This window comes from Panulirus ornatus, chromosome 41 (assembly GCF_036320965.1).
Source record: "Panulirus ornatus isolate Po-2019 chromosome 41, ASM3632096v1, whole genome shotgun sequence".
Lineage (NCBI taxonomy): Eukaryota > Metazoa > Arthropoda > Malacostraca > Decapoda > Palinuridae > Panulirus > Panulirus ornatus.
Window position 1 is genome coordinate 10,219,125 of NC_092264.1, and position 15,727 is coordinate 10,234,851.

At 42.6% G+C, this 15,727-nt stretch overlaps 1 protein-coding gene across 1 annotated transcript in view; it reads left to right on the top strand.

Annotated features, from left to right (window-relative positions):
• Positions 1–15,727, top strand: part of LOC139761668 (uncharacterized) — a 41,498-nt gene that overhangs the window by 20,420 nt on the left and 5,351 nt on the right. The window contains exons 5-9 of the mRNA XM_071685992.1: positions 1,348–1,469; positions 7,139–7,328; positions 8,132–8,305; positions 11,587–11,755; positions 12,736–12,862. Coding sequence (XP_071542093.1) covers positions 1,348–1,469; positions 7,139–7,328; positions 8,132–8,305; positions 11,587–11,755; positions 12,736–12,862 — 782 coding nt within the window. The remainder of the gene's footprint in view (positions 1–1,347; positions 1,470–7,138; positions 7,329–8,131; positions 8,306–11,586; positions 11,756–12,735; positions 12,863–15,727) is intronic.

The window sequence follows — 15,727 nt, forward strand, 5'->3', positions numbered from 1 at the left end:
TCCCCACGTGACTCCTTCTTCTGTTTCCCATTTTAGAAAGTTAAAAAAAATACAAGGAGGGGAGGATTTCTGGCCCCCCGCTCCCGTCCCCTCTAGTCGCTTTCTACGACACGCGAGGAATGCGTGGGAAGTATTCTTTCACCCCTATCCCCAGGGATAATATACATATATATATACACATACACACACATACACACACACACGCACATATACACACACACACACACATACATATATATACATGTGAAAAATGTAAGAAACAATTTCGAAAACTGAAACTTCTAGCTTGAATTGAAATGAAAAAATGAATGTCACATAATGGTTCAACCTCTGGCTATGGAAAGGAAATGTTTAATTTATTTACACAAACGACAATAGTAGTTCTCATCAATTTAACCACTGTATCAATAAGCTATATATATATCAATAATGTATATATATATATATATATATATATATATATATATATATATATATATATATATATATATATATATATATATATATATACATATTTAACCACTGTATCAATAAGCTATATATATCAATAATGTATATATATATATATATATATATATATATATATATATATATATATATATATATATATATATATATATATATATATATATATATGTGTGTGTGTGTGTGTGTGTGTGTGTGTGTTTGGTCACGAACCTCAGGTAGAATTGCCTCACATTTAACATATATGCTGATGGCTGAGGTTAAACACCATGCTAGGCGGGTCGGTCGCCTGTGTGGGGGAAAGGATTAGGTAATAACTTCAGTGGTCTCGCTCACTTGTGTATACACTTCTTCCTCAATATTACCGTGGGACAGCCATCACTTCCTCTGGATCTTTTACATGATGAAGAAGCAAACGGTACCTCAGTACATGTGCCGAGCCCTCTGTTGTTTATCAACCTACAACTGTTGTTGTTGGTTGTATTAGTGGTGCCGCTGCTCCTGTTGCTCCTGTTGCAGTTACGTTACTGTTGTAGTCTTACTGCCTTTGTATTAGTGGTGCTGCTTCTCCTGTTGCTCTTACGTTACTGTTGTAGTCTTACTGCCTTTGTATTAGTGGTGCTGCTTCTCCTGTTGCTCTTACGTTACTGTTGTAGTCTTACTGCCTTTGTATTAGTGGTGCTGCTTCTCCTGTTGCTCTTACGTTACCGTTGTAGTCTTACTGCCTTTGTATTAGTGGTGCTGCTTCTCCTGTTGCTCTTACGTTACTGTTGTAGTCTTACTGCTTTTGTTCCGTTCTACTACTGCACTTGTGTTGTTCTGTCGTTTCCGTTGCAACAGGTGTTACGATTATTGCAAGTGCTGAGTGTCGTGTCCTTACAGACATGTTAGTGACGCCCTGGGAAGACCAAGACGAAGGGCGGCGGTGTCGCCAAATGACGTACAACATGTCGCTCTCCATCTCCAGCATCGGTTCCAAGGTCGCTAGCGTCACTGAGAGACAAGTAAGCCTCGCTAACACATCACTAGCTCAACCACGTACTTCAAACATGTCCACTGAAGTCAAACACCTTCCCGGTTTTTTTAAGGATTCCATCTTAGTTCTCTGTACAACGAAGTTAAATTATTATAACCAACACATTCTCTCTAAATTCACAATAACTAGTAACAAGGAGCGTGAAGCTTCCTCTGATGTGGCTGTTTCCCTGAACTTCCTCAGAAATTTGAAGGTACAAGACCAAAGTTGTCAGCAAAGCTTCGCCACAACCCGTACGACAGAAGCTTTAGCCTAACACACAAAGCTTTAGCCTACGACACATGCATTAGGCGTATAAGTGACGTTTTCTTTAATAAAACTGACGAATTATAGTGACCTAATCACCGGAGACAGACGCCTTTAGACCCTCTTGCTGCCATGACTGAACAAAAGGTAAGGAGTATCACTGACACGACCGTTAGAGGAAGTAGGGTTGAGGATGGCAGAGTGCGATCAAGAAGGAGTTGGGTGAGGTGGAAGGTGTTGGTTAGCTTGGGTAGCGAGACGTGGGTGAGCAGGAAGGAGTTGGGTGACGTGGAAGGTGTTGGTTAGCTTGGGTAGCGAAACGTGGGTGAGCAGGAAGGAGTTGGGTGACGTGGAAGGTGTTGGGTAACTTGGGTAGCGAGACGTGGATCAATCTAACTTCCTCTATGCTATTCTGTCCTGAGAATTTATTCATAATGATGTGGTGGATGATGATGGGACGTGCTTTAGAGTTTACATAGAGATGAGTTAAAGTTATTGACTAAATTAAGGCATTCAATGACATTATGAGCAAGATAATCCGATGAAAGGTACAAATATGACCAAGATTATTGTTTTGGTCTACAGGATGAACTTATTCCTGGAAATGTTTAGCAGTAACAGTATTGTGGTCACATCTGCCTATTTACTGCCCACGCCAATAACATCTGTCAACTGTTGTTTTGCTGGTCTGGCCAATGTATACATCCTTACAAAAAAAATGGAAGTGTTTATGATGTTAAATGTAAGATATGTAAGGCTCTTATACACTGGCCTTCATCCACTCATTGTGCATAAAGTCTACCTCTGTACTGTAGCGGTTAGCAATGTTGAACGTGACGCTCTTATAGCTTTTCATCCTTTCCCTAAGAGATGCTCGATAAATTGGGTACCTGATGTCTGTATATAAGTATATATGGACTGAACAAGGGCATGTGAAGCGTCGGGGGTAAACCATGGAAAGGTCTGTGGGGCCTGGATGTGGTGGATAGGGAGCTGTGGTTTCGGTGCATTACACACGACAGCTAGAGACTGAGTGTGAACGAATGTGGCCTTTTTGTCTGTATTCCTGGCGCTACCTCGCTGAAGCAGGGGATGGCGATGCTATTTTCCTGTGGGGCGGGGTAGGTACAGGAATGGATGAAGGCAAGCAAGTATGAATATGTACATGTGTATGTATGTAATGTCTGCGTATGTGTATGTATATGTTGATATGTAAATGTATGCATATGTGCGTATGTGGCGTTTATGTATATATATGTTTGTATATGAGTGGATGGGCCATTCTTCGTCTGTTTCCCGATGCTACCTCGCTGACGCGGGAAACAGCGATTATATATATATATATATATATATATATATATATATATATATATATATATATATATATATATATAATATATATATATATATATATATATATATAATATATATATATATATATATATATATATATATATATATATATATATATATATATATATATATTATTCTTATACTCAATCGCCGTCTCCCGCGTCAGCGAGGTAGCGCAAGGGAACAGAAGAAAGAATGGCCCAACCCACCCATATCCACATGTATGTACATAAACGCCTACCTACAAACATATACATACATATATATTTCAACGTATATATACATATACCTACACAGACATATTCATATATACACATGTACATATTCATACTTACTGCCTTCATTCATTTCAGTCGCCACCCCACCACCCCCTTTCCCCCGCGCGCGCGCGAGGTAGCGCTAGGAAAAGACAACAAAGGCCGCATTCGTTCACACTCAGTCTCTAGCTGTCATGTGTAATGCACCGAAATCACAGCTCCCTTTCCACATCCAGGCCCCACAAAACTCTCCATGGTTTACCCCAGACGCTTCACATGCCCTGGTTCAATCCAATGACAGCACGTCGACCCCGGTATACGACATCGTTCCAATTCACTCTATTCCTTGCACGCCTTTCACTCTCCTGTATATATATATATATATATATATATATATATATATATATATATATATATATATATATATATATATATATGTATATGTGTGTGTGTGTGTGTATACGAACAAAGTGCATAGGAACGCGCACCTTCATAGAACATACAAACCTTCAACAGCCAGGATCGAAACCGGGACCCCTGTGTAACAGGTGGAAATGCTACCGCTAGGCCATGGGCATGGCTAATAGGAAATAACTATTCGAATACTAAGTACTCGAATACCGTTCGTCTCACGTTGGTGAGCAACGGGGTCTACACCGGTAATTTCTCATACATATATATATATATATATATATATATATATATATATATATATATATATATATATATATATATATATATATATACTCCCTGGGGATAGGGGATTAAGAATACTTCCCACGTTTTCCTTGCGTGTCGTAGAAGGCGACTAAAAGGGGAGGGAGCGGGGGGCTGGAAATCCTCCCCTCTCGTTTTTTTTTTTTTTTTTCATTTTCCAAAAGAAGGAACAGAGGGAGCCGGGTGAGGATATTCCAAAAAAGGCCCAGTCCTCTGTTCTTAACGCTACCTCGCTAACGCGGGAAATGGCGAATAGTTTGAAAGAAAAGATATATATATATATATATATATATATATATATATATATATATATATATATATATATATATATATATATATATATGTTTGTGTCGCAAACCCACATTCACTGAGAACCAATCACTTTCCTCTCTTCCCACACGTACACATGCCTTACATCCTCGATAAAAACTTTTCACTGCTTCTAACAACTTTCCTCCCACACCATATATTCTTAATACCTTCCACAGAGCATCTCTATCAACTCTATCATATGCCTTCTCCAGATCCATAAATGCTACATACATATCCATTTGCTTTTCTAAGTATTTCTCACATACATTCTTCAAAGCAAACACCTGATCCACACATCCTCTACCACTTCTGAAACCACACTGCTCTTCCCCAGTCTGATGCTCTGTACATGCCTTCACCCTCTCAGTCAATACCCTCCCATATAATTTACCAGGAATACTCAACAAACTTATACCTCTGTAATTTGAGCACTCCCTCTTATCCCCTTTGCCTTTGTACAATGGCACTATGCACGCATTCCGCCAATCCTCAGGCACCTCACCATGAGTCATACATACATTAAATAACCTTACCAACCAGTCAACAATACAGTCACCCCCTTTTTTAATAAATTCCACTGCAATACCATCCAAACCATGTAGGTTTGCGGCAGGGGTGTGTGATGTCTCCATGGTTGTTTAATTTGTTTATGGATGGGGTTGTTAGGGAGGTAAATGCAAGAGTTTTGGAAAGAGGGGCAAGTATGAAGTCTGTTGGGGATGAGAGAGCTTGGGAAGTGAGTCACTTGTTGTTCGCTGATGATACAGCCCTGGTGGCTGATTCATGTGAGAAACTGCAGAAGCTGGTGACTGAGTTTGGTAAAGTGTGTGGAAGAAGAAAGTTAAGAGTAAATGTGAATAAGAGCAAGGTTATTAGGTACAGTAGGGTTGAGGGTCAAGTCAATTGGGAGGTGAGTTTGAATGGAGAAAAACTGGAGGAAGTGAAGTGTTTTAGATATCTGGGAGTGGATCTGGCAGCGGATGGAACCATGGAAGCGGAAGTGGATCATAGGGTGGGGGAGGGGGCGAAAATCCTGGGGGCCTTGAAGAATGTGTGGAAGTCGAGAACATTATCTCGGAAAGCAAAAATGGGTATGTTTGAAGGAATAGTGGTTCCAACAATGTTGTATGGTTGCGAGGCGTGGGCTATGGATAGAGTTGTGCGCAGGAGGATGGATGTGCTGGAAATGAGATGTTTGAGGACAATGTGTGGTGTGAGGTGATTTGATCGAGTGAGTAACGTAAGGGTAAGAGAGAGGTGTGGAAATAAAAAGAGCGTGGTTGAGAGAGCAGAAGAGGGTGTTTTGAAGTGGTTTGGGAACATGGAGAGAATGAGTGAGGAAAGATTGACCAAGAGGATATATGTGTCGGAGGTGGAGGGAACGAGGAGAAGAGGGAGACCAAATTGGAGGTGGAAAGATGGAGTGAAAAAGATTTTGTGTGATCGGGGCCTGAACATGCAGGAGGGTGAAAGGCGGGCAAGGAATAGAGTGAATTGGAGCGATGTGGTATACCGGGGTTGACGTGCTGTCAGTGGATTGAATCAAGGCATGTGAAGCGTCTGGGGTAAACCATGGAAAGCTGTGTAGGTATGTATATTTGCGTGTGTGGACGTATGTATATACATGTGTATGGGGGTGGGTTGGGCCATTTCTTTCGTCTGTTTCCTTGCGCTACCTCGCAAACGCGGGAGACAGCGACAAAGTATAATAAATATAAATAATAATGTTTGTGTGTGTATGTGTGTGTGTGTGTGTGTGTGTGTGTGTGTGTGTGCAGAGAGAGAGAGAGAGAGAGAGAGAGAGAGAGAGAGAGAGAGAGAGAGAGGGGGGGGGGGGGGATTCTCATGCCGTGTCAGCCAACATAAATGGATACACAATCATTGTTAAGATTATTTTCTTATCGCTTTCAGAGAATATTTAGATCCCGTGTAATTGCATAATTCCTCTTCTCATGCATTGTGACTGACATTCACCTGCTTAATGACAGACTATGATGAGTAATTAACTGCTTATGACTATGATAATTAATGAGTCTCTTAATGACTATGATGATTAATTGGTTAATGACTATGATGAATAATTTGTTGCTTAAAGACTATGATGAATAATTAGTTCCATAATGACTTTGATGAGTAATTAGTTTCTTGATGACTATGATGATTAATTAGCGTCTTAATGACGATGATAAGCAATTAGTTATTTAATGACTATGATGAATGATTTGTTGCTTAATGGCTAAATCTAATGAGTAATTAGGTGCTTGATGTCTATGGTAATTAATCAGTTGCTTAATGCCTGTAATGAGTAATTAGTTGCTTAATGATTATGATTAATTAGTTGCTTAATGATTGTTTAATTAGTTGCTTAATGACTATGATTAAGTAGTTGCTTAATGACTATGATGAGTAATTAGTTCCATAATGAATATGATGAGTATTTAGTTGCTTAATGACCATATGAGTCATTAGTGATTAATGATTATACCCATGAATGTCAAATATGACTTGTGATGGTCAGTACTTGTCAAAAGTAATCGTACAACTTATCATAACTACTAATTAAACTGACATCTAACTAGTTCCTTTAGGACAGAAGTGCGACACTGAGGTACGCCAGTAGGGCCAAGGGTCGTAACATTGTCCTATCGTACTTTGAGAGAAAACAATAATAACATTCGCGCAGCTTCGGTTATCAGGAACAAATATGTAACATGGAGGTTTAAATGTCTCCTCTGTGTGTGGGTTGGTTTAGGTGGTGCTCGAGAGCCAACCTGGGAAGCGGTACGTCGTGGAGACGGAGTCGACCAACTCTGGCATCCCGTACGCCGACGCCTTCACCGTGGTCAACCACTACTGCCTGACGCAGGGCGCGGAGGGCAGGACCAACCTAAGCGTCTGGTGCCACGTCAAGTACAGGAAGACCATCTGGGGCATTGTGAAGGGTAAGCAGCCACACGCGCACTTCGCATCTCTACTTACAAGATAAGTTCAGCCACACTCGCGCACTTCGCATCTCTCCTTACAAGATAAGTTCTTCTGTTTTTTGGGGTGATTCTGCAACGGTTGAAGGTCGACCTTGACATGATGTGGTTCTGTTCCTCTCCGCCGTGGCTCGGGGGGAATAAATTGTTTCCTTGTGGAATTTATTTCCTTTGAAATATTGGTTTTTATGTCATAAACTTTGTTTCAAAGACGCGTTGCTATGTATTATTTTGGGGGAATTACTAGTTTTTGTCCTCTAAACTAACTAACCTCCCTTCTAAATTGTCCTTAGAAGATATTAGCTGTGTTCTAGAAGTCATGTTGCTCATAAAATGTTACTTTGAACGAATAGCCTGTTTTCGAGGATGAGAAGTTCATAGAAAACGGAAGGACCCAATATGTAAACAACGTGCCAAAAACAGTTTTTGTCCTTACCACCTACACCTTCCTCTTCTGCCTAGTGGACAGTGGTGTACATGGGTGGAACCCTCCCATCTCTTACCCACCTCTCCCATCTCTTCCTTACCCTACCTGGAGGGAAAAGAATCCAACAAACCATCTCAAACCTCCTTCCCACGAGTCGAAAATCAAGAATGCTCGTCATTACGTCTAGCCGCTCGAACCACCTAACCATTTCCTCCGCTAGACGAAGACCTTAGGAAGGTCATGGGTCAGTCAAACCATCGTAGAAGGGAGTGTACGGACGCATGTACGGACGCACGTCACGCATGGAATAACTGTCCGCGCGCGCGCTCCTCCGCAGGCATGTTGGAGAAGAACACACACAACGGTGTGGAGGCGCTCATGACGGAGATCGTGTCGCAGCTGGTGACTGAGGCGGACAGGTTGGCTCCTGCGATGGGTCGACGTCGACGGCGAGCCCAGACCCCCGGCGACAGGGCCAGGACTCACGGCCACAAACACGCGTCAAGTAAAGGTATGACACACGGCTATGCAACTCCCACAACAACCAGAACATATACGACACGCATTTGTTGTGACCGAGTGATGCATTGGCTCATTACGCTGTCATACGTGGCTAAACACACCCCAGTAGTGCTAGTGACGGTAGTGCTAGTGACAGTAGTGCTAGTGACAGTAGTGCTAGTGACAGTAGTGCTAGTGACAGTAGGTTTAGTGACAGGAGTGCTTGTGACAGTAGTGCTAGTGACAGTAGGTTTAGTGACAGGAGTGCTTGTGACAGTAGTGCTAGTGACAGTAGGTTTAGTGACAGGAGTGCTTGTGACAGTAGGGCTAGTGACAGTAGTGCTAGTGACAGTAGTGCTAGTGACAGTAGGTTTAGTGACAGGAGTGCTTGTGACAGTAGTGCTAGTGACAGTAGGTTTAGTGACAGGAGTGCTTGTGACAGTAGGGCTAGTGACAGTAGGTTTAGTGACAGGAGTGCTTGTGACAGTAGTGCTAGTGACAGTAGGTTTAGTGACAGGAGTGCTTGTGACAGTAGGGCTAGTGACAGTAGTGCTAGTGACAGTAGGTTTAATGACAGGAGTGCTTGTGACAGTAGGGCTAGTGACAGTAGTGCTAGTGACAGTAGGTTTAGTGACAGGAGTGCTTGTGACAGTAGGGCTAGTGACAGTAGTGCTAGTGACAGTAGGTTTAATGACAGGAGTGCTTGTGACTGTAGGGCTAGTGACAGTAGTGCTAGTGACGGTAGTGCTAGTGACAGTAGTGCTAGTGACAGTAGGTTAAGTGACAGGAGTGCTTGTGACAGTGGGGCTAGTGACAGTAGTGCAAGTGACAGTAGTGCTAGTTACAGTAGTGCTAGTGACAGTAGGGCTAGTTACAGTAGTGCTAGTGACAGTAGGGCAAGCTACAGTAGGGCTAGTTACAGTAGTGCTAGTGACAGTACGGCTATTCCCGTTGGGTCTTCAACTACCCTGTGAAGGAGTGGTTGATGGGGAGGAACCTCCTGTTTTACTTTCCTGTCTCCATATATATATATATATATATATATATATATATATATATATATATATATATATATATATATATATATATATATATATATATATATATTATCGAGGATGTAAGGCATGTGTACGTGTATGAAGAGAGGAAAGTGATTGGTTCTCAGTGAATGTAGGTTTGCGGCAGGGGTGTGTGATGTCTCCATGGTTGTTTAATTTGTTTATGGATGGGGTTGTTAGGGAGGTAAATGCAAGAGTTTTGGAAAGAGGGGCAAGTATGAAGTCTGTTGGGGATGAGAGAGCTTGGGAAGTGAGTCACTTGTTGTTCGCTGATGATACAGCCCTGGTGGCTGATTCATGTGAGAAACTGCAGAAGCTGGTGACTGAGTTTGGTAAAGTGTGTGGAAGAAGAAAGTTAAGAGTAAATGTGAATAAGAGCAAGGTTATTAGGTACAGTAGGGTTGAGGGTCAAGTCAATTGGGAGGTGAGTTTGAATGGAGAAAAACTGGAGGAAGTGAAGTGTTTTAGATATCTGGGAGTGGATCTGGCAGCAGATGGAAACATGGAAGCGGAAGTGGATCATAGGGTGGGGGAGGGGGCGAAAATTCTGGGGGCCTTGAAGAATGTGTGGAAGTCGAGAACATTATCTCGGAAAGCAAAAATGGGTATGTTTGAAGGAATAGTGGTTCCAACAATGTTGCATGGTTGCGAGGCGTGGGCTATGGATAGAGTTGTGCGCAGGAGGATGGATGTGCTGGAAATGAGATGTTTGAGGACAATGTGTGGTGTGAGGTGGTTTGATCGAGTGAGTAACGTAAGGGTAAGAGAGATGTGTGGAAATAAAAAGAGCGTGGTTGAGAGAGCAGAAGAGGGTGTTTTGAAGTGGTTTGGGCACATGGAGAGAATGAGTGAGGAAAGATTGACCAAGAGGATATATGTGTCGGAGGTGGAGGGAACGAGGAGAAGAGGGAGACCAAATTGGAGGTGGAAAGATGGAGTGAAAAAGATTTTGTGTGATCGGGGCCTGAACATGCAGGAGGGTGAAAGGAGGGCAAGGAATAGAGTGAATTGGAGCGATGTGGTATACCGGGGTTGACGTGCTGTCAGTGGATTGAATCAAGGCATGTGAAGCGTCTGGGGTAAACCATGGAAAGCTGTGTAGGTATGTATATTTGCGTGTGTGGACGTATGTATATACATGTGTATGGGGGGGGGGGCCATTTCTTTCGTCTGTTTCCTTGCGCTACCTCGCAAACGCGGGAGACAGCGACAAAGTATAATAAAAAAAAAATAATATATATATATATATATATATATATATATATATATATATATATATATATATATATATATATATATGGAGAGAAGAGAGAGAGAGAGAGAGAGAGAGAGAGAGAGAGAGAGAGAGAGAGAGAGAGAGAGAGAGAGAGAGAGAGAGAGAGTCCTCCTCCAGGTAACTTCGTCACAGAAACTTGGGTCTTTCCATGGTACTTGACCTTCAAATGTTCAATCCTACTGCTAATGATCTTTTCATAAACCATTTGATCTGTTATCTGGCCTTCATATGTAGCGTCACACACCAGTTAACTTTGTCACAGACCATCGGGTCTCCTGTTATCTGTCACTTCCCATGTACTGTCCTCCAGCAGATAACCTGGTCATCGACCATCAGGTCTTGTGCTATCTGTCCTTTCCATGTACTGTCCTCCAGCAGATAACCTGGTCATAGACCATCAGATCTTGTGTTATCTGTCCTTCCCATGTCTTGTCCTCCAGCAGATAACCTGGTCATAGACCATCAGGTCTTGTGTTATCTGTCCTTCCCATGTACTGTCCTCCAGCAGGTAACCTGGTCATAGACCATCAGGTCTTGTGTTATCTGGCCTTCCCATGTACTGTCCTCCAGCAGATAACCTGGTCATAGACCATCAGGTCGTGTTATCTGTCCTTCCTATGTACTGTCCTCCAGCAGATAACCTGGTCATAGACCATCAGGTCTTGTGTTATCTGTCACTTCCTATGTACTGTCCTCCAGCAGATAACTTGGTCATAGACCATCAGGTCTTGTGTTATCTGTCCTTCCCATGTACTGTCCTCCAGCAGATAACCTCGTCATAGACCATCTGGTCTTCTGTCATCTTGCCTTCGTATGTACGGGTCTCTACCTGAAATGTATCTGAAATATACACCCATCGTATCTTCATGCAAGCACTGCTACAGATAAAGTGTTCGTCAGAATCAAAACACTCCTCGCGAGACGCCAGTGATGAAATTCTTCCTTGTGTTTGTGCAGGATACAGAGCGCCCAGCAGACCGCAGCCTAGCACGGCCTGGGTTGGTGTTGCGGTAGCGGCGGCCGTGGTGGTGCTGGCTCTGGGCAACGCTATCCTCTACTCTAGACTGTCGCATCTGGAGCAACAAGCCCGCCACTCACACGCCCACACCGCCTTACCTGAGGACAGGTACGAACACACACACACTGGTCACCTCCCCAGGGTCGGACTCGCACGGGTTCGAATCCTAGACGTGGTAGTCGCCTGACATCCATCCCAGGTCTTCATCCTCCCTTCAGGACTGGTAGATAAACGGGTACTGGCTTAGGCTGTGTGTGTGTGTGTGTGTGTGTGTGTGTGTGTGTAAACATTAGCACACATGAACACTAAGAGGCACTTCAGACTTGCAAACACAAACATACATCAAAAACTTGAACACAAAATGTAATACATGAATATACCTTTAAATACACAAGCATAAATATAAACACAATGACAACTTTTCACCTTGAAAAAGCAAACAAAAGTACACGCAAATAAACACAAATGTAGACAACAGTAACAAGAAACAGAGGACACGGACATACGTAAACAGAAATGTAGAAAATAAACATGAGAAACAGAGGACACGGATATACGTACACATACAACCTCAAAAATAGATTTCCTACTCCCATAAATATGAGCTGTTAGATAAATCTAATCATCAATAAAGTTTAGAAATGAATGAATGACTTACAGCGAAGTTCCTTTTGTGATATGTCATAGATATTACTTGTATGTATCCTACATACTGTATGTTACGTTTATGGTGTCCAGGAAAGCTAACAACAGCTGTAACTCGTTATCTCTATCACAGTAAGGTCGTTTCAGCATATAGTATAGCAGTTAGTGAGGTGATACAGCCCTACTTAAGGTAAACTATGTCATTATTGAAAATAATTAACCCCTTAAGCACGACGGTATGGCTCTTGTATGATAGGCTAACCTTTTGACCTCCTGGGTCAACTTAAAGATTCACGAATCTCACCAAACTGTCCTCCTGTCTGTTCATCAATTGCCCTCAAAGTATTTTTGAATTACTCTCACCTGAAATTAGACAAACTCATTCCGACAACTGACTGACCTGCGCCAAGACAAGCTGGTGGTTCACAATGGCTTTCCTGCAGGTGGACGGGTATGCCAGCGTCCTGGGAGGCAGTGGCCAGGATCCTGCAGCGTCAGGAGGTGTTGCACCATCAGCACCTGAAGCAGTGGAAGACCAGGATAGAAGAAGCGTCTCTCAAACTCAAGGAGGTGAGTCGTGTGAACCTTCACCGAGGCTTCGAACCTCTCACCAAAGCACACGAGTTTACAACTAAATGTATTGTTGCCATATACCTTGATCTACTTTGACATCCGCATGTATGGAGGTTTGACTCTAATTGCTATTGACCAATGAATGAACACTGATATAGAAATGGCAAGACAAGTTAATCATGTTTTATTATTAGAAGTATGTGCATTGTACTAACAATTAACGTATGAACGCTAAGCACTAAAAATAACCCTCCAATATCATGGTACCCAAGCAAGATCAGCTATTTTGAAACGTAAACAAACCCAAACCCCCAGATTACTGGAGTTTCATTTACATATTGTGAAGTGATAATTATAATGCAACAAAGGCAAACTTCTTCAACGAAATTCCATTAATTATTAAATAAAAAACTAACTTATTTTTCTATGATTAACTTGTGCGTAAGGATTTATGGTTTAATAAGCAATAAGCTGTCCGTAGTCAGTTCATCTAGCATTGCTAACTAATTATTTCTTGCTGTAGGAGAGTCCCTTCATGTTTGTAAGGCGTGTGTTGCGCTACGTCCATCAGTCGGGACCATAGGTCATGAAGTGTTGTGATGTGTGTCCGTCTACACATGTAGTGAGTGCAGGACAATGAAGTAGTAAGTGCTCGGTGTCTTCATTATGGTAAGTTTTATCGTAGACACGAAAGGTATTGAGGTAACTTGAAGCAGAGTTGGTGTTGTGGCAGGGATGGTTGACGTCCAGAGTTGGTGTTGTGGCAGGGATGGTTGACGTCCAGAGTTGGTGTTGTGGCAGGGATGGTTGACGTCCAGAGTTGGTGTTGTGGCAGGGATGGTTGACGTCCAGAGTTGGTGTTGTGGCAGGGATGGTTGACGTCCAGAGTTGGTGTTGTGGCAGGGATGGTTGACGTCCAGAGTTGGTGTTGTGGCAGGGATGGTTGACGTCCAGAGTTGGTGTTGTGGCAGGGATGGTTGACGTCCAGAGTTGGTGTTGTGGCAAGGATGGTTGACGTCCAGAGCGTGGACGCGAAAGTGTGACGTGTGTTTGTCTAGGGAGTGTAGTTTCTGTTGGCTGGTTGTATCATAGAGTGGAATTCAAAAATGAATTGGGAAGTCGGTTGTTTAATGCCTGTCAGTTTAGTTCGGTGTGTATGTTTTTTCATGATCTTATATATGTTAGGGGGTGGGCAGTGAGTAGAGGTTACTGATGTGTGAGGCAGGGATAAGTCGTTTATCTTGATCTTATATATGTTAGGGGGTGGGCAGTGAGTAGAGGTTAGTGATGTGTGAGGCAGGGATAAGTCGTTTATCATGATCTTATATATGTTAGGGGTGGGCAGTGAGTAGAGGTTACTGATGTGTGAGGCAGGGATAAGTCGTTTATCTGTGCTTGAGGGTTGATGGTCAGTTACGTAGTGTGTAGGTGCAAGGGGTCTAGTTGATGCTGCATACAATTGGGTGTCAAGCATGTTAAAGTGGAATTGTATGTGGCAGGATCTTTTGTGTCAGTGTGTGGGTGTTGAGTGTTTGAAGTTGCTGGCAGCCACTGACTGTTCTGTGTGGTTTGAAGATGTGTTATATTTGCTTTTGATAGGACAGATGATCCAGGCACCTCAGCTGCAGTTTAATGTGGAGAGGATGATTGGTTAGTAAAGGATATTGACGGAGATTTTTTTTTTCTTGTCGAAACCTGGTGTCCAATGGTATTCTGAGGACACTTAGTTTGTGTGTTGCTTTTGTGTTTATAAGTGTGGGGAATGAGTGTCGAGTGTGTGTCGCATGAGATGGCAAGTATGGTTGGTGTTTTGTTCTGTGGAAGAAACTTGTCCATTCAGGAAGTGAGCTGGATTCATGTCTGTCTGAAGTTGTAGGAGTGACTGATGATGACACTATGGAGACGTAGATATTCAGTTTTGGGTGAACTATTGTTCCTACTGTGTTGCATGTAGTGTTGTATGATGGATGTTGCTACTGTGTTGCAGGCAGTGTTGCATGATGGATGTTGCTACTGTGTTGCAGGCAGTGTTGCATGATGGATGTTGCTACTGTGTTGCATGTAGTGTTGCATAATGGAAGTTGCTACTGTGTTGCATGTAGTGTTGCATGATGGATGTTGCTACTATGTTGCATGTAGTGTTGCATGATGGATGTTGCTACTGTGTTGCAGGCAGTGTTGCATGGTGGATGTTGCTACTGTGTTGCATGTAGTGTTGCATGATGGATGCTCCTACTGTGTTGCATGTAATGTTGCATGTAATGTTGCATGATGGATGTTGCTACTGTGTTGCATGTAGTGTTGCGTGATTGATGTTGCTACTGTGTTGCATGTAGTGTTGCATGATGGATGTTGCTACTGTGTTGCATGTAGTGTTGCATGATGGATGTTGCTACTGTGTTGCATGTAGTGTTGCATGATGGATGTTGCTACTGTGGTGCATGTAGTGTTGCATGATGGATGTTGCTACTGTGGTGCATGTAGTGTTGCATGATGGATGTTGCTACTGTGTTGCAGGCAGTGTTGCATGATGGATGTTGCTACTGTGGTGCATGTAATGTTGCATGATGGATGTTGCTACTGTGTTGCATGTAGTGTTGCATGATGGATGTTGCTACTGTGTTGCATGTAGTGTTGCATGATGGATGTTGCTACTGTGTTGCATGTAGTGTTGCATGATGGATGTTGCTACTGTGTTGCATGTAGTGTTGCATGATGGATGTTGCTACTGTGTTGCATGAGATGTTGCATGATAGATGTTGCTACTGTGTTGCATGAGATGTTGCATGATGGATGTTGCTACTGTGTTGCATGTAGTGTTGCATGATGGATGTTGCTACTGTGTTGCATGTAGTGTTGCAT